Below are 21,387 nucleotides of genomic sequence, written 5' to 3'. Positions count from 1 at the left end.
CCCTCCCCACTGGCCGTGGCACCTCACCTGCGTGTCACTGTCCTCCGGGTCGTGCGGAGCGCCGCTGGAGGCCCACTCCTGGTCCTCTCCGGCAGGAAGTCTCCGTTTGATTTGGAACTGAACCTTGTAGGGCTCTGAGTACTGAAGGATTTTGAGAGCGTCTTCATATTTAATGTCATCAAAGAATATGGTTGTGCTGAGCAGCTGATCCCCTAGACAAAGACAGAGTGGGCCTTCGGGACTTAGATCTCCCGGTCCTGCTGTGGGGCAGGGTGTGCAGGGCTATGTGGAAGAGGAGGACACCCCCCATGGCTGCCCAGCCAGCCCCTCCCTGAGCCCAGGGTGGGAAGAAACCTGCCTGTGCACAGGTGAGGCAGCCCCTCACAGTGCCATCCCCAGCCCAGAAGGGGCCGAGTCTCAAGGTAGGGCCCAGGCTCCCTCCACATCCCTCCCACCCTGATTGGGACCCTGGGGACCCTAGGGACGGGTGGCCATGGCACCTTCTCTCAGGCTGAAGAGCTTGGCAGCTGCAGAACCCTTCAGCACTTGCTTGACAAAGATCCCCTGCTCCGCACCGCCTGTGACACTGTAGCCACTGGCTCCGGTCTCCACCTCGGTCTTTAGGGTCACCTCCATTGCCTCCTGCATGGACCGGACAGAAGCACATCAGGGTGTGCTGAGCATATGACTGTCGCCCCATGGGCATCAGCTGGGGGTTACCTCCCCTGAGGACGTCCATCCAGATGTCCTGCCCATCACTCAGACAGGCCAGGGCAAGGGCAGGTGGAGGCCCCCAGCCCACCGGGCCCGGTGCTGCATGCATGCTCTGGGGGAACCCAGCGGCAGTGGGGGTGGCCTCTCCTCCCCGTCCCGCCTGCCAGGACTCAGCCTGTGTCCCCACCAGGCCAAGCAGGGCTTACAAGCTGGGAGGACAGGCTTCTTCTCACACAGCAGCCAAAACCTCCTCCCTCGGCTCCGTTTGCCTTCTCATGCCCCGAGCATTGATCACATACGAGGCCGCGATTGCCCAAACCAAGGAGGGTCATAAAAGCCGAGGAAAACAGAGCCAACAGCAGTGGTGGCCTAACCTTGGCCACGATGGGGGGCCACCAGGGACAAAGCAGGCTGCCGCAGGACTCAGTGCAGCCTCCTCACGGTGAACCCACAGAATGTAGCCCCTCTGTGGCCTGCGTGGGCAGCAGGCAGCAGCCTTACCCACTGCACAGCTGAGAACACTGAGGCCTGTCCACGTAGGTCAGGCCTGTCCACCTGGCCAGGAATCTGGGCTCTTTGTCATAGGGGTAGAAGGGTCAGGGGAAGCCTGGACCAGTGTCCTGGAGCACCTGGCCATCCCCTGCACAGGCATGGCCAGGGGAACAGGCGTGCCCTTCCCAGGGCACGGGGGCATGCTACCAGCCTCCCTGCTCTCTTCCTTCTTGCTCTGGCCCTGCATCTCTGGCTGGAGCCCCTGAGGAGCCCCCACCCCTGACCCTCAGCACCCGTCCATGCCCACCTCTGGCCGACTCATCCTGGAAGACGTCCGTGAGCCCCCTGAATCCCACTTCCACCAGGATCTCCGTCTCCCTGAGGAGCTGTGTCTGCTCGGTGTGTCTTCCTGCAGCCACAGACATCGGGGGTCAGCCACCTGCCAGCCAGGGGACAGGAGGGACTCGGGGAGGCCAGGAGACCCCAGCTCAGAGACCCAGAACCTCCAGCATGCAGCTGCATGCAGAAGGGGCAGGGTTCCTCCAGGCAAAGGGCACTCTTGGCCTCTGTGTTTCCTGAAAGGGCCTGGCCCCCAGCTCTCAGCTCACACTCCCCAGGTAACTCCCACGGCATCTGGGATTTTGTGTGTGGAAGGTAAGAAAGACATACAAACAGAATAAGAATGAGTCCTCGGGTGAAGATGCCTGCTCCAGTGTGTCCCCCCAGGGCTCTCCAGAGACATCAGGTGAGCACACACATCCTGTGCTCCAGCACACACAGGCGCATGAGGTCTGTTCCCCGCGTGCACACACCGACCCCTCGACTGCCTCTGGGCCAGCGGAAGGGAGGGCCCAGGGGCAAAGGAGCCAGGACAGCGAGTGGGCGTGGCTGAGGCCCAGTGGGCGGCAGGGGAGGGAGTTGTGGCTGCACACACATGGGTGAGAACTGCCCACACAGGGTGACGCAGGAGGAAAAGTGGCCACTGTGGCCCCACCCTGGGCCTTCCCTCACCTGTGGGTCCCTGTCCAGCAGGCTTACCGCGAATCCAAGGCCAGCACCCTCAGCCGCACATTCATAGACAGGTGAGGACCCCTGTGGCCGCGGCCGAACGATCTCATCCGCAGGCCCTACCGTCACCTGGCAGGAGGGAAAGAGTCAGGTGACCCTCAGCAGCCCAGACTCTGCCAGGCCCAGGAAAGGAGTGGGGCAGGGTACGAGGAAGGCCCGCGTGCCCCCCAGGCCTCACTTACAGGGTGGGCCTCCTCTGCCTCTGTGCTGGCCTCTTCCGGCTGCAGCTGTTGGCCAGATACTGCGGAGAGAAGGCTGAGTTAGCGGAGCCCACAGGCGGGGAGCCCGGTCAGAGGGGCCCAGCGGCGCATCATACCATGCAGGTGACGGGACCCTGCCCTGGGCTCTGGATCCGAGAGCACAAGTGGGTGGGGAGGCTCCACAGCCAGTGGGCTGGGGAGGTCGTGACACTGAGCCGGTGGGCTATGAGCCAGGATGGGGGTGGGGGCACTCAGTCAAGGCAGGCGGACTTCACAGGGCCAGCCCAAGAAAGTCACTTAAAAACACACAAACTAATAGATAGTCACAACCACGAGGGGAAATTGGGATCCAGAGTTATAACCCACAATGTCCAGCATTCGACAAAAAATAACATGACAGGCAAAGAACTGGGAAAGTGTGACCCTCACCAAGGAGCAACGCAGTTAACGGAAACTACCACTGAACACCCACAGATGCTGGGTTAGCACAGCCTTCAAAGCAATTATTACAAATCTGTTCAAAAAAAAAACTAAAGGAAACCACATCTAAAGAATGATTGGAAAATATGTCGGCTCAACGAAGGGAGAATGTCATAAAGAAATAGAATTAATTTTAAAGAGCAAAGGAGGAATTCTGGAGTTGAAAGGTCACTAGAGGGACTCAATGGCAGAACTGAGACCCCAGAAGAACTGAAAAACCTGCAAATTAATAGAAACTGACTAACTGAAAGAACATGGGGAAAAGTCTGATGGAAAACGAGTAGGGCATCTGGGAGCCGAGTGCCGTCTAGGGCACCAGTGTGCCCGGCCGAGGTCTCAGAGGAAGGGCGAGAACAAGGTGCACACAGCGTCTGAAGGGACAACACCGAACACCGTCTGCAGACCCGAGGAGCTCCACAAACCCCAGGACAAACACCAAGAGATCCAGACCCAGAGACGCCGCAGTCAAATGACGAGGACAAAGAGAGAATTTTGAAAATGAGAAAAACGACCTGTCCCACTGAAGGGCACGACAATGCAGTCAACACCTGACACCATGGAAGCTGGAAGGCAGGGCGGGACATTCCGCCGCCTTCCAGATGCAGAAGCCCTTTGAAGATGGGGCAGCGAGCGGGCCGGTGTTCACGGATTCCGGCATCCACAGCATCCTGTGCACGGAGGGAGGTGCTGGCGGCCCAGGCCCAGTGGGCGGCCCTCCCTGCCAATGTCACACAGTACTTATTGTCCCCAAAACGGCTGGGAGGGGGGGCTCTTCACTGCCGGGGGGCTCCCTGTCTGCCCTGGCTGGGGCCGTCCCTGCCAGACACCCCTCCCCTTGCAGAATTGACTTCATGAGGGCACAGAGGGAAGTACGGGCCACGACTGAAAGGAGAGGTGCAAAAGGCCCCGTGAAGGCCTCAAGGACCCAGATGTGGGCTGATTTGATAAAGGCCGGGGTAGTGCCCCAAAAAGGAGCCTTGAGCCCTGTGCACATGCTAACACACCCTCCGCCCCTCCTCCGGTGGCGGCTGCAACAATATCATACGCAGCAGTAATAGTAGTATAACTCCATTCGGGGTCCCGGACCCGATTCCAGTGTGTGTAAGCGTGTGGGAGGGGGTCTTCCCACACATACTAACCCCAAGCAGTTCTCGAACGCCGGCAGGGTGTCCACGAACTCAACTCAATCCTGACGGTCTCTGCCTGGAGACGCACCGGGTTTCCCAGGTTAAGGGCTCCGTCCGGCAGGACTGCCCCCCACCCCCAGCCCAGGCGGTCCCCTGCGCTCCCGACCGACCCCGACCCGTCCTCCGTACGCCAGTGCTCATATGCGTTACTTCTCCATGCTTCTCCAGGTAATTAACTGCATAAAACAGAATTAATTTTTTTTAGAATCTATTTTTTTTTCACATCTCTTTTGAGGTATGACTTACATACCATAAAGCCCACCCACTGTAAATGCAGAATTCAGTCATTTCAGTACTTCTACAGAGCCGTGCAACGGCCAGCACAGTCAGCTCTGGAATGTGCGTGTCACCCCCAGGCTCTCTGGGGCCCGTTCAGGTCAGGCCTGCTCCCCCCACCCTGGCCCCGGGCAGTGCCCACTTCTGCCTGGCACAGACTTTGATCCGGCAGGTCTCCTCATCCTCCCACTCCTTTTTGCTGTTTGCTGCCACATGTGTATCCTCTGTATATGCTGTGCCCATCAAGATGGCATTAGAATCATTGCCCAGTGTGAGGAGCTAACAGTCTGGGGCCTGGGTGCTAAACCCAGCTCGTTGCTTGTTTTGTTAGGTTTCGTTGGAACACAGTCCCCACGACCTCCCCCCTGGGTTCGACTAACTTGCTGGAGTGGCTCACAGACCTCAGGAAAACACGTTTACCAGGTTAACGAAGGAGAACGTAAAGGACACAAGGTAACAGCCCAATGCAGAGAGACACAGGGCGGGGTCCCAGACAAAGGAGCTTCGGTCCTCACCGGCCCGGCTCTGTGGCACGCGGAGGCACCTGGCTCCCCAGGCAAGGAGGCTCTCCTAGGCTGAGACGCAGAGATACGCTCCTTTCGGGGGTTCTGTGAGGCTGCACTGCACAGTCACGATTGACTAAATTACTGGCCATTGGCTGATTCAGCCTCCAGCCCCGCCCTGGGGGTGGGGGGTCCAAAAGTCTCATATTAACATGACAACACACCCATTCCACTTTTAGGACTGCTGTGAAAGAAAAAGGTGATTCACTGGTAAAACCAGAATAATCAAATGTAGATTTAACATATGGAGAGGTAAAGCCTAGGAGGACTAGTATTTGAAGGACTGGTTGGGATAGGAGAGTCACTGTGGTAAAGCTCTGACATCACACACGAGGTGGTGTGACATCTTTTGAAGGTACGGAGATGAGCATAAAGCCGTAAAGCAACCTCTAAAGGAGACACATAGCTGATAAGCCGGTGGTGGAAAGACCTGGAAAACTAAACAAAGGCACTGTACATAAACACAGACAATGTATATCTAGCATGTATGTTATTGAGTGATTATATATATGGAAATATATTTAATCAATCCTCAAAAAGGTAAGGAAAGGGGGAAGAGGGGCAAAGAAGAGATGGGGAAAAATAAAGTACAACTACCAAGATAGTAGGATTTAAACCAATCATATTTGTGATTACCTTAAGTATAAAGGAACTTAAAATTCCAGTCAAAAGGCAGAGATTTGTCAGATGAGATTTATGCTATTTACAAGAAGTATACCATAAATATAATCACACAGATAGGTTAAAAGAGAAAGGAAGGGAAAATATGTACCATGCAAAAAATAATCATCTCACAATGATAAAGGGGGTAATTCATTCAAAAAATAATAAACCTGTCTCTATATACCTAATAACAGAGTTAAAAACACTGAACTGAAAACTGGCAGAACCGACTAGACAAATAGACAAATCCACAATTAAAACACGGATCTCTAACACTCCCTCCACAATCAATAGCCTCACAAAATAACTGAGCTAAGAACACCTGGAGCAGCTGCCAATCACTGAGACAGAAGGGACACTGAGGGGCCACTCTGCCTGACAGTAGCAGAACACGCATCCCCCTCAAGTGCGCATGGGACACTCGTCAAGATAACCTATAATGCTAGCTCATTAAATACGCCTCAAGAAATGGAAAATAATTTAAATTCTACTAGGTATTTTTTCTGACCACCAGTAGAATCAAGACAGTATGATATGAACACACAGCTCCATGGGACAGCACAGAGTCCAGAAGAGTCCCACACTTTGGAGGATCGACTGATTGTTGTTGACAAAGCAGCCAAATTAATTTAAGGAAAATAATACTCTTTTTGACAATGTTGCTGGGACAACCAATATTTTGGGGGGGAATGAAAAACCTGGACACTTACCTCATGTCACACGTAAAAATCAACCCAAAATGAATCATAAAATGTAAAAACTAAAACTATTTTCTAGAGGGAAAGTATTTTCTAGCAGAAAACAGTAGAAAAGTTTTGCCATCTTGGGGGAGGCAAAATTTTCTTAGACAGGATACAAAAGGTGTGAGTCATAAAAGAACATTTGATAAATTATATTTCAACATAATACTTCTAGTCTTGAAAAACATTCTTGTGAAAATGAAAGGCAGTGTATATATCTGACAAAGGACTTGCATCCAGATGAAGTACAAATCAATTGAAAAGACAAAAAGAAAAACACACCCTCAATTCAAATGAGCAAAAATTTTGAACACACACTTAGAAAAGAAGTCATAAAAGATCATCCATCATGATCCAGTAGGATTTATTCCTGGGACGCAAGGATGGTACAACATTCGAATATCTATCAACATCATCCACCAGATCAACAAAAAGGACAAAAACCACATGATCATCTCCATAGATGCTGAAAAAGCATTCAACAAAATTCAACATCCATTCATGATAAAAACCCTTAACAAAATGGGTATAGAGGGCAAGTACCTCAACATAATAAAGGCCATTTATGATAAACCCACAGCCAACATCATACTTAACAGTGAGAAGCTGAAAGCTTGTTCGTTAAGATTGGGAACAAGACAGGGATGCCCACTCTCCCCACTGTTATTCAACATAGTACTGGAGGTCTTAGCCACGGCAATCAGACAAAACAAAGAAATAAAAGGCATCCAGATTGGAAAGGAAGAAGTTAAGCTGTCCCTGTTGCAGATGACATGATACTGTACATAAAAATCCCTAAAGAATCCACTCCAAAACTAGTAGAACTAATAACTGAATTCAGCAAAGTTGCAGGATACAAAATTAATACACAGAAATCTGTTGCATTCCTATATACTAATAATAAACTAGCAGAGAAATCAGGAAAGCAATTCCATTCATAATTGCATCAAAAAGAATAAGATACTTAGGAATAAACCTAACCAAGGAGGTGAAAAGACCTATACCCTGAAAACTACAAGACACTCAAGAGAAATTAAAGAGGACACTAACAAATGGATATACATCCCATGCTTATGGATAGGAAGAATTAATAGTGTCAAAATGGCCATCCTGCCTAAAGCAATAAACAGATCCAATGCAGTCCCCATCAAAATACCAACAGCATTCTCCAATGAACTAGAACAAATAGTTCTAAAATTCATATGGAACCACAAAAAGTCCTGAATAGCCAAAGCAATCCTGAGAAGGAAGAATAAAGTGCCGGGGATCTTGCTCCTCAACTTCAAGCTCTACTACAAAGCCACAGTAATCAAGACAATTTGGTACTGGCACAAGAACAGACCCATAGATCAATGGAACAGAATAGAGAGCCCAAATATAAACCCAAGCACATATGGTCAATTAACATATGATAAAGGAGCCATGGACATACAATGGGGAAATGACAGCCTCTTCAACAACTGGTGTTGACAAAACCAGACAGCTACATGCAAGAGAATGAAACTGGATTATTCATTGTACATGTCTAACTCCATACACAAAATAAACTCAAAATGGATCAAACACCTGAATGTAAGTCATGAAACCATAGAACTCTTAAAAGAAAACCGGCAAAAATCTCTTAAATATAAACATGAGCAACTTTTTTATGAACACATCTCCACGGGCAAGGGAAACAAAAGCAAAAATGAACAAGTGGAACTATATCAAACTAAAAAGCTTCTGTACAGCAAAGGACACCATCAGTAGAACAAAAAGGCATCCTACAGTATGGGAGAACATATTCATAAATGACATATCTGATAAGGGGTTATCATCCAAAATATATAAAGAACTCACATGCCTCAACACCCAAAAAGCAAATAACCCTATTAAAAAAATGGGTGGAGGATATGAACAGAGACTTCTCCAAAGAAGAAATTCAGATGGCTGACAGGGACATGAAAAGATGCTCCACATGGCTAATTATCAGGGAAATGCAAATTAAAACCACAATGAGATATCACCTCACACCAGTTAGCAAGGCCAACATTGAAAAGATAAGGAACAACAAATGCTGGTAAGGATGTAGAGAAAGGGGAACCCTCCTACACTGCTGGTGGGAATGTAAATTAGTTCAACCATTGTGGAAAGCAGTATGGAGGTTCCTCAAAAAACTAAAAACAGAAACACCATTTGACCCAGGAATTCCACTCCTAGGAATTTACCCAAAGAAAACAAGATCCCAGATTCAAAAAGACAGATACACCCCTATGCTTATCGCAGCACTATTTACAATAGCCAAGAAATAGAAGCAACCTGAGTGTCCATCAGTAGATGAATGGATAAAGAAGAGGTGGTACATATACAGAATCTCTGGAATATTTTTCAGCTCTAAGAAAACAAATCCAACCATTTGCTATAACATGGATGGAGCTAGAGGGTATTATGCTCAGTGAAATAAGCCAGGTGGAGAAAGACAAGTACCAAATGATCTCACTCATCTGTGGAGTATAACAACAAAGCAAAACTGAAGGAACAATATAGCAGCAGACTGACAGACTCCAAGAAGGGACTAGTGGGGGACAGGGGAGGGGTGGGGAAGGGCAGGTGGGGAGGGAGGGAGAAGGGGATGGAGGGACATTATGATTGGCACACATGGTGTGTGTGGGGGTCACAGGGAAGGCAGTACAACACAGAGAAGACAAGTAGTGACTCTGTAGCATCTTACTACGCTGATGGACAGTGACTGCAATGGGGTATGTGGTGGGGACTTGATAACATGCATGAATGTAGTAACCGCAATGTTGCTCATGTGAAACCTTCATAAGAGTGTATATCAATGATACCTTAATAAAAAATAAATAAAATAAAAGGGGGGAAAGAAAGAAGTCATACAGATAAGCAATATTGGTATATACAATGAAGGATGCAAACATATCTAGTCATCAGGGAAATGCAAATTAAAGCCAGTGGAACAAAGATCCCCCACCCAGACTCAGGCAGATATAAAGTGCGGGAAATGTGTGATCTTTGCTATAACAGGTGCTGGGTGCATCAGCTGTCCATATGGAAAATATTCATCTTGACCCCTGTGTCCCCACAGAAAGGATTAATCTCATGTGGATGGTAGATGCAAAGCTGGAGGTTTAACAGTAAAGCTTCCAGAAGATGAACAGAAATTGTTTTGAGGGTAGGGAAACAATAATTAAACACGACACAGAAAACGCTAGCCCTACAGGAAATGATCAATAAACTGGTCTGTGTTAAAGTGAAGAGCTCCTGTTCATAAAGACACCCTCGAGGGAGTGAAAAGTCAAGCCGTAGGTGGGGCAAAAAATCTGCGAAATGCTCACCCCACAAAGGCCTTCTCCCCAGAATGTAGAAGGGATTGCAAACCAAAGGGAAAAGACAGACAACCCCACAGCAAGAAATGGGCAAGAAAACACTGGAAAGGCGATTCGCAGAAGAAGACACCCAGCTGTATGCCTCGGGATGGACCGAGACGATCCGCCGTCCTGGACCCCAAGGCCAATCAAGGCTCAGCACCCTTGTCACCAGGACACCAAGACAATGCCACTCAAAACTCCCGGAGAATGGCTGAAATGAACAAGTCTGACCGCGCTGGATGGAGATGGGCAGGGTGGCAACAGGATGCCCCTGCCGGGGGTCGGGGGTGGACTGGGACACTCGCTCTGGAAGACAGGCAGCCAGTAAGTCTGACGCCCTCCCCCGTGGCCCGGCAGCTCCACACCCACACACGTGCCCAAGCGAAATGCAGGTGTACGCTGCCCAAGAGAAGGGCACAGAAATGTCCACCTGTGCAATACAGCACATCCAGAGACTAAACAGGCTCAAAGGCCCCTCAACAGTAGAATGAAAGAAACCTGGGGTATTTGTGCAGTGGCCAGGGCAGCAAATGGCCACTTCCCCATGCCACGTGGGCGAATTTCAGGAGCAGAATGAACACAAAAAAGCCAGACATAAAAGGGCCCCAGACAGAAGGAAAGCTGGCAGCCTCAGTTCACACTCGGGTGCCACCCACACGTGTTCTGAGTCCTGTGGGGAGGGGCCGAGCCGGCAGGGGCAGCCCCCGGGGGTGGGAGGGTCTACTTCTCCACTGGGGTCTCTTAACAGGCTGTGTCCACCTTGGGAAAAGGCAGCAAGCCACATACTCAGGATTTGTACCCTTTTTCAAGAAAAAAAATTTAATTCTACATAAAACTGAAATTTATGCAATAAAGGTGAAAATTTAGCTGAACTGAACATATTCCTAGAGAAACACCCTGCCAGCACCACACAGAGAAACAGGCTCAGTAATGATGTAACAACCAGATCGGGGTTTAAAACCTTTCCTCCCACAGAACCCACCCCCACCCCCGCCCTGGACTCACACTATTCCAGGGAAGGGTGCTCACCTCACACCAGCTCGGGCACAGCGGCCTGGGCTTGGGGGCACCGTCCCTCGGGGAGACACACTGCTCACGAGGAGGGGGCGCAGTGCCCACTCCCAAGCCAAGGGCCCCCAGGGTGCACAGCAGGGACTCAGCACTGGGATCCGGGCCTGTCCCTGTGGCTGTGCAGCCGATGGGGAAGCCCGGTTCTGGCAGGGGCGTGGGCTCTGCTGCCAGTCACTCCCTGCCGGTGTGCCGCGTGCCCTGGGCAAGCCCGTCCCTTCTCTGAGCCTTGACGCCCCCAGGGATTTCCAAGAGCCACTCTGCCCACCCAGAAGAACCAGAGGGTCCGCAGAGAGGACGGAAGGGGCAGAGGGGGTGCCATGGGGGCGGGAGTGACTCCCGGCTCTGATTCTAGGCCTTGGACCCAGAGCCTGCTCCCCACTGCGCCCCAAAGAAGCCAAGGGCAGTGGCGGCTGACCCCACTCCAGCCTCAGCTTCCCTTCCGGTTCTGCCCAGACCCTCACCCCCATCCCCAAAGTGGGTGTGCTGTGTGGTAAGCAAGCAGCAAGCTGCCCCAGGGGGCTCAGCCAGCAGGAGGTGAGCAGGGACTGCACACCGCGGGGCACCCCACCCCGCCCCTCCCTGTGCCAGTTGGCAGGCAGAGGAGGGGCCCTGCTGGTCTGGGCATGCGGCCTGGGCCATTGCTGAGCAGCTCAGGCGGCCCCAGCGGAGGGGCAGGGAGGTCAGCGAAGCTGCACGGCCACCCAGAAAGCCAGCCTGCCCTGTCCGCCCCCAGCGCCTCCAAAGCCACTTTGCCGAGTCAGACAGCAGAGAAGAGTCCGGAGAGCGCCCTCTGCTGGCAGACAGGCAGGCGTGGCGCTGGAGGGGGCGGGGGCAGCGGTCCAGGGACAGAGCCGGGAAAGACCCTGGACCACAGATGCCAGAGGAGACCCCGGGTGGGGGAGTGTGGGCGGGTCAGCGAGCAGGGCCTCTGGCCGGGTGCAGTGTGCTGGGGGCTGCGCCGCAGCTGCACCCCCAGATCTGCTCCGTGGGGGTCTCTTGGCATCACAGGCCTGGGTGAGGAAAGGTGCTGACAGGTGGCAGCCAGGGCACACCTCACCAGGGCTGGGAACCTGAGGCAGGCAGGAGGCTCAGCCGCCCTATTCCAGGGGCTGTGGCCTGGGGCTGCCAGCTGGGCCCACACATGCCAGCCCCACCCGCACAGCTGCCCCCTCAGAAGGCAATGAGCCCAGGGCTCAGGGCGTGGCAGGCTCAGCCCAAGGCCACACAGCTGGGAAGGTGCCAGGCTGTGGTGTTTGGCTCTGGGTCCGACTGCACCCCTGAGGCAGGACCCTGGGCTGGCCAGAGCCTGACCCAGGGACACACAAACAGGAAGGAGGAAATCCTGCCCGCTTTGGGCAAGGCTGCCTAGGCCCTGCCAGCTCGGACCTGTGCCCTTGGGGAGGAGGAGGCACCTCTCCCCAGGGCACTGTCCTGCCAGGCCCCATGTCTTGAGGGCCCCCCCCCATGCTCCGAGTGCAAGGACAGTGTCCCAGCCTGTCTGACCTGGCCTGGCCCCCACGTGCCACAGCCCCCGCCGTCACCCTGAATAATGACTAATAAGGTCACCAAGGTGCCTTTTTACAGAGGACATGCAGGGCGCAGGCTGAACCAGGTGCTGCAGCACTTGGTGCCCCGCCTCACCCACATCTCATGCCCAGCACCTGGCTGGGCTGCGTGTCCACCCAGCCCCTAACCCTAACCTTCCTTGGCCACAAACGAACTCCACTGTAGCATCCCGCTCCTGTGGGCGCAAGCTGGCACCCAGGGCAGGGACCCCCGGGCAGGCCTTCAGCACTCGGGGGAGGAGGGCTGGGGGGCTCAGGGAGTAGGGGTGGGCACATCAGCGGGAAAGCTTCCCTCCCAGAAACTGGAACACTCTGGGGCGGGGTGTCCAGGAAGCACATCCTGGGAGGGCAAAGGCAAGGACAGGCAGATGCTGGCTGGGAGCTGGGGGCGGGGGTCAGAGAGAGGGGGCGCTTGCCCAGAATGGCTCTCAGGACCCCAGACCACAACGAGGACTCTCCCGCCAGCCCCAGCCAGGTGGCAGTCCTTGGAGGGTCCAGAGGAGGGCCACCCGAGGTGGGGCAATTGCTTAAACAAAACCCAAGTGTGTATGCAAACCTGCTGCCCCTTAGGCCCAGCTCCAGGCAGGCTACGTGGGTGCATCCGCATGTCACCGGGGCAATGGTGGGACTGGGGAACCACGAGAGTGGCTGGGAGGAGAGGCCCTAGGTGTGGCCGCAGAGGTCCTTCCTGGGGGTGTGTGTGTGTGCATGCACATGTACACGAAGGGGTGTGTTCATGGGTTTTCATGCTCACGCAGGGGTGTGTGAATGTGTGTCTAGACCTGGGACCCTCCCTCGTGCACAGTGCACGGGGCTGGGTGAGGCTCCCCGCCAGCCCAGGAGCCCCGGGAGTGGGAACCCCCAGGCAGACCCATCCCTCAGGGGACGCTGCCCTTGGGCCTGGAGCCCAGTGCCCACCGTGCACATGGACACTCAAGCCTCACCCCCTCGAGGAGCTTCCCGAGGACAGTGCCAGGCTCGGCTGACTTTTCAGGAGAGCTCTAGACATTTCAAAGCAACACGCCCACAGGGAGCCAGGGCCTGCCCACCCTCCCCGGTGTTCCCGAGACAACTGCTATGCTGGGAGGCCAGCAGGGCCCCAGCTTCCGCCTCCAAGGCTCCAGAGGCCCGGGGGACCAGCCTGCTGCCCCATCACCCTGTCCATGACAGCCTGTAGCTCCCTAGCACCCCAGCTGGTCAGCCTGGCACGGGAGCCTCTCCAACCCAGTGGCAACGTCTGCAGCCTCCAGGCCTCACTGCTGCTGCCCAGGGTCCCCCTGAGCTGGACTCCAATCTCTCTTCCCCCACCCCGTTTCCTCCACCAACTCACATGCCAAGGCCGGCACTTCTGACCACTGCCTGGTCCCTGGTCTCCAGAACCCTCTGTTCCCTGAACGCTCAGAGCCTGGAAGCCAGCAGGTACCGAGAAATTCTAGTGCCGGGGGTGGGCAGGGGGAGGAAGGAGAGGGGCGGGGCGGACCTCCTGGAAAGGGGCGAGTCCCGCCCCACGTGGGGCGCAGCCAGGTCTGGGGGCTAGTAGGGCAGTAGGTGGGCCTGAGCATCTCTTTCTGTGCCTGGAGAAACTGAGGCCCGGGGCAGGCATGCCAGCCCACCGGCAGCTGAGAGAAGTGGCCCCACACAGGACCGGGGGCTCAAGCCTGCTTCTCTCTCTGGGCTGCAAAGGCCAGCAGCCCGGACATCAGACACAGTGTGACCCTGGGCAGAGCGGTCCACCACCACAGGCCCCACAGCCCACCTGGCCCCATAGGTAAGCCTGGGAGGCCTCAGGCACCTCCCACAGCCCCCCCAGGGTCCCAACAAGGACAGCAGCCATCACCTGAGGACCCCTCCCCAGCCAAATGGCCCAACCTTGAGGATTTGCTCCACCTGGGACCGAAATGGCCCTGCTGGTGCCCTTGGCTGCTGTGAGCGGTACACCTGCCCCTCCAATATCAGCAGGGGCCCGGCAGGGCAGAGGCTCAGGGAGACGCCCAGCCCAGCCTGGCACCCCCAGCACCCCACCCGGCCCTCACGGGCCTGCTGGCTGGTGAGGTGGCCGGGTGCCCCAGGGCTGAACCCAGGGAGATGGGGGCAGGAGGCGGGGTGGTGCAGAAGACGGCCTGCCGCAGCCGCTTACCGAGACCGGTGTCCTCCCAACTTGCCCGGCAGTGAGGATCCCGGCTCGCACTGCCCTCCACTGCCCCGCCCCCGGCCTCCTCCAGGCAGGCCCCTCAGCCACTCGGGCCCTCTGACAGGGGCAGAGCCGGGCCAGGCCCCTCCCCTCAGCTTCAAGGACCTGGGGACCCCGCCCTCCCCCGGAGGGCCCCCACCGAGCCCAAGCAGCTGACCTGGGGAGGAAACCGCAGCACGGGGCTGTCTGAGTCACCACCACCGGCCTGGCCCAGCTGAGCCGGTTCTGCTGCGTGGACAGGCCCAGAAAGGGCCCTCTGGGCAGGCTGCATACAGGCCCTGCCCCTCATTTTGCCTGCAGACCCAGCCTTGGTTGGGCTGTGGGGGCTGGGATCGGATTCCAGCTCCTGCCCAGGCCGCAGCTCAACCGAGCCCACCTGCGGCCTGGGCCATGACCGCAGGGGAAGTGGCCTCAGCCACAGCCCCCTGCCCAGGGCAGCCGAACTCCAGCCACGCTTCCAGCCCTCTCAGCCAAAACTCGGCACCCCCACCCCTCCAAGGGCGTGGGATAATGGCTGTGGGGGGAACCAGCATCCTTAGCGCACCCGCTCTCCCAGCCTGTCCCCAGCCACTTGGGTCTAAGTGGTGGCTGAGGAACACCCCCCAGGCTGAAGGCCCCGAGTATCCTGCCCCCCAGAGCTCTGCCTGCCTGCCCCGCCACCTCACCCTGCTTCACCCAAATGCTCAGCCCGCCCCGCTGAGGGGGCGGAGTACGGGATTCTGGCTCCCAGGCCCATTGTGGCCCCAGACTGGGCAGGCCCAGGCAGGAGGGTACAGGGTGTGCTGTCTGCAGACCTGCTGCGGCATCCCAGGGGCCCCGCCCTGCACCCCGAGACCCCTGGGTGCAGCCCAGCTGGCCGAGGGCACCTGCTCCCCACACGCAGGTTGCAGCAGGCCGGCCCAGCTGAGGGACCCAGCCCAGGGTTTGAGGGCAGAGAGGGGTCAGGCCGTGCCCAGTGCTGCCCGCCACACCAGGCTGGGGCTGTGAGGGCAGCCACAGAGCAGCAGACACCCAGAGGAGCCACTGGGGAGCCGGGCCCCCCACCTCCTCAGCCAGGATGGCCTGCGGTGGGGACAGCAAGGGAAGAACAGCGGGCTGGGGGCAGACAGGGCAAAGGGCCTGGGGCAGGCCACCGGTCCCGGAAGGAGGGGCTCCTGGCCCCTCCGTCCTTTCCCCTCTAGAATCCTACAGTCACAAATGACTCTATTTACAGTGAGACCAGAGAGCAGCCAGGCCTGCCGGCTGGTCCCACAGTCCTGGAGAGTTCCCACCTGGGAACCCTGTGTGCTGCCTGACACCCACCAGACTGTCACCTCCCCCAGGGCAGGGCTGGGCCAGCTGACTACACAGGAGCTCCCAGGGCTGGGCCTGGCTGGAAGAGGAGGACTGGGCGGCCATGGGGCGGGGCCGCCCCACCTCCTTCTCCCCAGGCCAGTCAAGCCACACCCCCAACCTCTGACCCCAACCTACCGGGTCCCCTGCCACGACCCCCCCAGCCCTGGGCCATGACTCAGCCTTGGCGGGGGTCCTCAGCTCACGCAGCCAGAAGGAGGTGCTCGGCCAGGCCCCCTGTGCAGTGCGTCATGCCCGCTGAGGGCTCTTCCAGCCACACTCTGTGCCGATACCCTGTGCCCTGTTCTGCCATGGCAGGCCCTCTCTAGGCTCCACGTGTGCCCTGCCTGGAGCACCCTCCCAGATCGGACCCCGGACTCTCCCCAGCGGCCAGTGCCAGCAGCCCTTGGCCAAGCTGTGCACATGTGGCTCCCAGGCAGAGGTGAGGTAGGTGCTGACAGGACAGTGCGGACTTGCAGGCCACGGGGATGGGGGGCAGGAAGGGCAGGGCAGGCTGGGGGCACTGAGCTCTGGGTCTGGACCACTGGGCCCTCGTAGGGGCCACCACTCACACCCAGCCCCCGGGCAGGCGTCTGGTCCCACAGGGGGTGTACCTGGCTCCCCAGCAGGTAAGGGCTCTGGGAAAGACCCTGCCTGCCTGCCTCAGCCCCTAGGGATCCCACCTGCAAGACCCCTGGCTCTGCATGGCCAGGCCCTGTGGGCAGGCAGGCGCTGTGCTGGCTGAAGGGGCAGTGGCAGGGCATCTGCTGCACTGACACACCTCGGGTCCTGAGAGCCAGGCCACCCAGCACACGCCCGCCAACGCCCCCTGCACAGGCAGTTGTAGCTCAAACCTGCCTGGACCCTTGGGAGTCACCATGGAACTCGGCTGGCAGGGCCGGGGCAGCTGATAGTGAACCATCTGGAGAGGAAGCCAGGACCGAGCATGGCATTCTCAGATGGCATGTCCCAGGGGAGCCCGAGGGTTTCTGGCGCCACCCAGGAGCAGGGCCTGCCAGGCCAGAGCTGCCCCCCAGGGTCCCGCAGCCAGGCGCTCCATGGGGGGCCGTCCCTGCCCTCCCTCTGCCTGGAGCCTTGCTGTCCTCAGCAGCAGACACCCACCTCCTATGCTGTGTCTAGGAGGGAGTGCAGGGCCTGAAGGACCCTTCCCAGGACGCCTGCCCCAAACCGCTCACCCGCTCAGGAGTCCCCAGCCTGCCTCTGCTGGTGGCTGGGCGCCAGCAGCTCTGCCTGCGGATCCAGCATCCCACTCTGAAAGACATGCCTGCCCAGGGCCCTCCCAAAAAGCCCAGTGCCCCCCTTCAACCCACACCCTCTGGGGTCGGGGAGGCCTCCTTTGGCTCCCCATATGGCAGGAAGCAGGGCAGGAACTGGGTAGCCAGCGGGCAGGGGTGTGGACACAAGGATACCACCTCCAGGCCTGCCGCAGTCCCCCTGGCCTCCTGGGCCCAGCTCCATTTTTTTATTTTAGAAAGTGCTTCTGCCTATTGAATATTCACCCCTGTGAGGCAGACCTGTGGTTCCCGGTGTCTATGGCTGCCAAGAAAAAGCAAAACAAAGGGAAACCTGGAGGTAGACGCAGGGTGGGCAGACCTTGACAGAGATGGCCCTGCAGGCTCACAGCGTGACCAGAGCCCCGGCCAAAAGGGCCAGCTGCCAATCGCGTGGGGAAGGGGCAGGTCAGGGGGCGTGGTCAGTTGTGTCCAGCCGAGGCTCCCTGCCCACACACAGTCCCTCTGGGCTCATCCTGCCTCTCCCCTCTCGGGGCTCAGCTCCCTCTGTTTCTCCCTCCTCCTCCTCCCTGCCCTGCCTCATCCCTTTCCGTGGGGGCTCCCCCGAAGCCCCTGGGCCTCCCCAGGGCCCTGGAATTCAGCCCTCCTTCCTAACAGCCTGGTCCCTGCCCTCTTCACCCTTAACTCTCGACCCCACCTGCAGGCCCACCCTACTAAGCCACTTGCTGCACCCTAGCCAATGGTCTCTCCAGGACTCTTGCATGTGCTGCTCTTCCCATCAGGTGGCCCTTCCTCCAGGAAGTCCTCCCCAACTCCTCCATGCACCTCAGCCTATACTGATGGCGGAAGCCATGCCTGGCTCACCTTTGCTGAACGAACAGTGGTGAACCCTGCTTCCCAGTGTGCGACCTCTCAGGGCCCCTGGGACACACGGACGGACAGAGAGGTGGGCGGGCAACCCCCTTCCATTAGCCCTAAACATAGCATTTGCTTCCTCCTACATTCTCAGAGGAGCCCAGACAGAGGACCAAGCTGGAGAGATCTGGGCTTTTCACTTCTGGGGGAGAGGTAGGGGCCCTCAGATGGCCAGGCCACCCCCCAACTGTGTTTCTCTTCCCTGGCAGCTCCACTTCCCTACCCCCAGCTTGAAACGGCAGCCTTCAGCAGAGGCAGTCAAGGGAGAAAGCATACAGAAAGGGTGGGGGTCTGGAGAGCTAAAGGTAAGCCAAGGAATCCAGAAGACTTCCTGGAAGAGGCAGCTCCTAGCCAGGCCCAGACAGAAGTGCTTGGCCAAAGGGACAGAAGGCCACATGGGCATTCCTGCCACAGGCCCAGCCACGAGGCACCCAGGTGCCCAGGTGGAGTGCACATACCACTTCCAGCATGCAGGGGCTTTGGGGCACTGGACCTGCCCTTCCCTCCTGAACTCCACCCCTCCCCTTTTCCTGAGGCCTTAGGGCAGGAGCAGGGCTGTCCACCTTCAGTTTTCCTGCCAGAAAGAGCTGGGGGTGCTATCAGGAACACATATGCCATCACCACTGGTGGCTTTGAGAATCTGCTTCATTGAAGTGTCAGGAGAGATGCTACCCCACCCAGGGTGACCCCCACTTCCTCTTTCTTGGTTCCTGCCCCTGCCACAGCTGCTGCTTGGCTGGAGAGGGGCACTCGAGAATGCCCCTGCCTAGGGCCCTTGCTTGGGGCAGGGCAGAGTAGGCGCCTCCAGACATCAGAGGTGTGGCACAGCTGCCCTGGCCTCACTGCTCTAGGACTCAGGGTGCCTGTCTGCAAAATGGGGCCAGGCTTCCCTCTCTGGAAAGACCCCAGGGTCGCCACCGCGCCCTGCTGGGGAGAGACCACCCAGATGCCCCCTCCTGGTGTTTCGCTGCACCTAGGGCCTCCCTGAGCCTTGTGGGGCTTCTTGGGGTGGAGATGGGGGGCCCAAGGCCAAGCCAGAGACTTGCAGGCACAAGGCAGAGGCCCAGGCCAGGAGTAGGGGGCTCCCTGTCAGTCCGGCTGCCCAGGGCCCAGCTCTGCCTCAGCAAGGAACAGGCTGCCACGGAGACAAGAAGGGATGTGACAGCCAGGGCCTGTCACAGGGGCACGTGGTTGGTGCCCCGTATGGGGGCGGTGCACCCAGGTAGAGCTCAACCACACCAGAATAAGAGGTGGCTGGGAAGACGGGGGTGGGGAGGATTTGGGGGCTCTGCCTGAACTACCCAGGTGCTGTGTGGCTGGGGGATCCCTGTGCACCTGTTCCCAGTGAAGCCACCAGGGGGCAGCCTCTGAGGGCCAGCTGGATGGGAGATGGCTCCCTCCCCCTTGGGCTGGGGGCAGGGGCACAGACAGGCTCTGGGAGGGGTCTTCAGAGGACCTAACATGGCTGGCCCAGGAGGGCAGGTTTGGACTGAGCAGAAAGAAGGGGATGGGAGGGCCTGCCAATGTCTGGCCTGCCAGGAGGACACTGCGGCTGGAAGAGCCCCCAGGGGGCCTGATCAGCAATGCATGTTCTTGGACCTCCCGTGAAGGTGGGCGGCGGGGGCCTGGGAGTCCACAGGTTGTACAGAACCCCCAGGGGCCCTGATCCGACAGGTCTCCTACCCACACCCCGTGAGTACAACTGAGCTCCTTTCACCAGGGGCAGATGGTTCTGTGGGCTGGACACGGGGTGTCGGGGGGGACTGCCCAGAGGCCAGGGAACCACTGAGTCATGGCAGAGAGCAGAACCTGAGCTGGGAAAGGGCGCCAGCACGGGCCTCTGCGAGGCGGGAGGGTGGATGAGATGGCCCGACAGCGTGCAGCCTGGGCCTCCGGGCCCCCTGGGAATGAGGAAGAGACCAGTGTGCAAAGGGGGGGCAGAGCACCGGCCCCAGGTCCCTCGGGTCCCTCTCCTCCCCTTGTGATGGGATGTGGGCAGGGCCACCCAGTCACAGGGAGCGGACGGGGGCCCACAGACCCACAGCAGCCATCATTCTCCCATGGGCTATCCAGGGAACACCAGGGCACTCTGGGCCCCATCTGGGAGAGGGTGGCCTCAACAGGAGGTCAGCTGGACTTCGGTGCTCACCAGACTGGAGGGGCCGCGGGCCTCCTGCTGCAGCTGAAGGGGTGCACCCAGGCTGAAGGGTGACCCCCTCCTCTGCATCAGCAGTGCCATCATCACTATCTATCTCTGCTTTCCCCAAGGAGTGGGGTCCGGTCTGCACCGACACAGCATGGCCCCAGCCCCCCTACCAGCAGCTGGCCAGGTGTCCTGGGTGTGGCCAGGCTGCTGCATTGCTGACCAGTGCTGGAGAGACTGCCCGTGCCACACCCCACCCTGCCCTCCATGAGGCTGAGACACCCAGGCCCTGGAACTAGGCCCAGCGTGGGGCAGACAGATAGGGAGCACCTGCTTCCCGTTCTGTGGCAAGAGGTGCACAGCGGGAGGGGTCCTGCCCCACAGACAGCACCCACCTTTCCTCACCCGGCACTGGGGGACTCTGTGGCCTGAGCTCTGACCCCACTGAGGCCCCCTCACCAAGCCCAGATCCCAGGTCTAGCCCTGCCACAGCCACCATCTAGCCAGTGAGCCTGCCACAGAGTAGCCACACTGCTGACCCAGCCCAGCCCAGCCTGGCGGTCCTGGACCAGGGCCAACTGCCGTGACTCCTGCTGCAGACGGGCTGCTCTGCCCCAACACGGGTCAGAAGGCAGGCCTGGCAGCAAGTCCTCACACCCCACTCCCACCTGCGGCCCTCCCCAGGCGGTCACCTCTAGGGACAAGGCAACGTCCCAGGGGGTTACAGCAGGGGGTCGGTGACAGAGGGAGACGGACAAGGGCAGGGAGCGACAGGGTGAGCGGCAGGGCGGAGAGGGGTGGGAAGCGGGCGAGTAAAGGCCAGAGGCAGGAGAAGGCAGGCCGCCACCCAGCAGTCCCCGAGGCGCCCCCCACCCGGCCGCGCGGCGCACGCCCAGCGCCTCCCGCGGAGCCCACCCGCCCCAAGGGAGCGGGCTGCAGGCGGGGAGGAGGCGCACCGCTGCCGGGGGCTCCAGGCCAGGTGGGCAGCACCATGTGGAAGCAGTCGCACATCGCGGCGGCCTTCGGTGCGGGCCGGTAGCGGCCCGTCGTGTCCGGTCGCGAGTTCCCAGATCCGGCGCGCGGGCGACCCGGAAACGGGCGGGCGCCGCGCTCCGCCTCCCGCAGCACCGCGCTGCCGCGACAGCAGACCTCGGACTGCGGGCCGA

At 58.1% G+C, this 21,387-nt stretch overlaps 1 protein-coding gene across 6 annotated transcripts in view; it reads right to left on the bottom strand.

Annotated features, from left to right (window-relative positions):
* AHNAK2 (AHNAK nucleoprotein 2) overlaps positions 1 to 21,387 on the bottom strand; it is a 32,796-nt gene extending 11,409 nt beyond the window's left edge. For 2 of the 6 annotated variants that reach the window (XM_057488065.1, XM_057488070.1), the window contains exons 1-6: positions 13,718 to 14,470; positions 2,457 to 2,515; positions 2,218 to 2,343; positions 1,514 to 1,615; positions 501 to 642; positions 28 to 212 (exon numbers count right to left, since the gene is read on the bottom strand). In XM_057488065.1, the coding sequence (XP_057344048.1) occupies positions 28 to 212; positions 501 to 642; positions 1,514 to 1,615; positions 2,218 to 2,343; positions 2,457 to 2,515; positions 13,718 to 13,949 (846 nt within the window). In that variant the 5' untranslated portion in view covers positions 13,950 to 14,470. Of the gene's footprint in view, positions 1 to 27; positions 213 to 500; positions 643 to 1,513; positions 1,616 to 2,217; positions 2,344 to 2,456; positions 2,516 to 13,717; positions 14,471 to 14,524; positions 14,606 to 21,177 lie in introns of those variants that run through there. The other 4 variants (XM_057488067.1, XM_057488068.1, XM_057488069.1 and 1 more) reach the window with 4 other exon arrangements.

The sequence above is a fragment of the Manis pentadactyla genome, chromosome 11 (genome assembly GCF_030020395.1).
Source record: "Manis pentadactyla isolate mManPen7 chromosome 11, mManPen7.hap1, whole genome shotgun sequence".
Taxonomy (NCBI): Eukaryota; Metazoa; Chordata; class Mammalia; order Pholidota; family Manidae; genus Manis; species Manis pentadactyla.
Note: the sequence above shows the minus strand (reverse complement) of the source record. Positions and strands in the feature narration are given on the sequence as shown.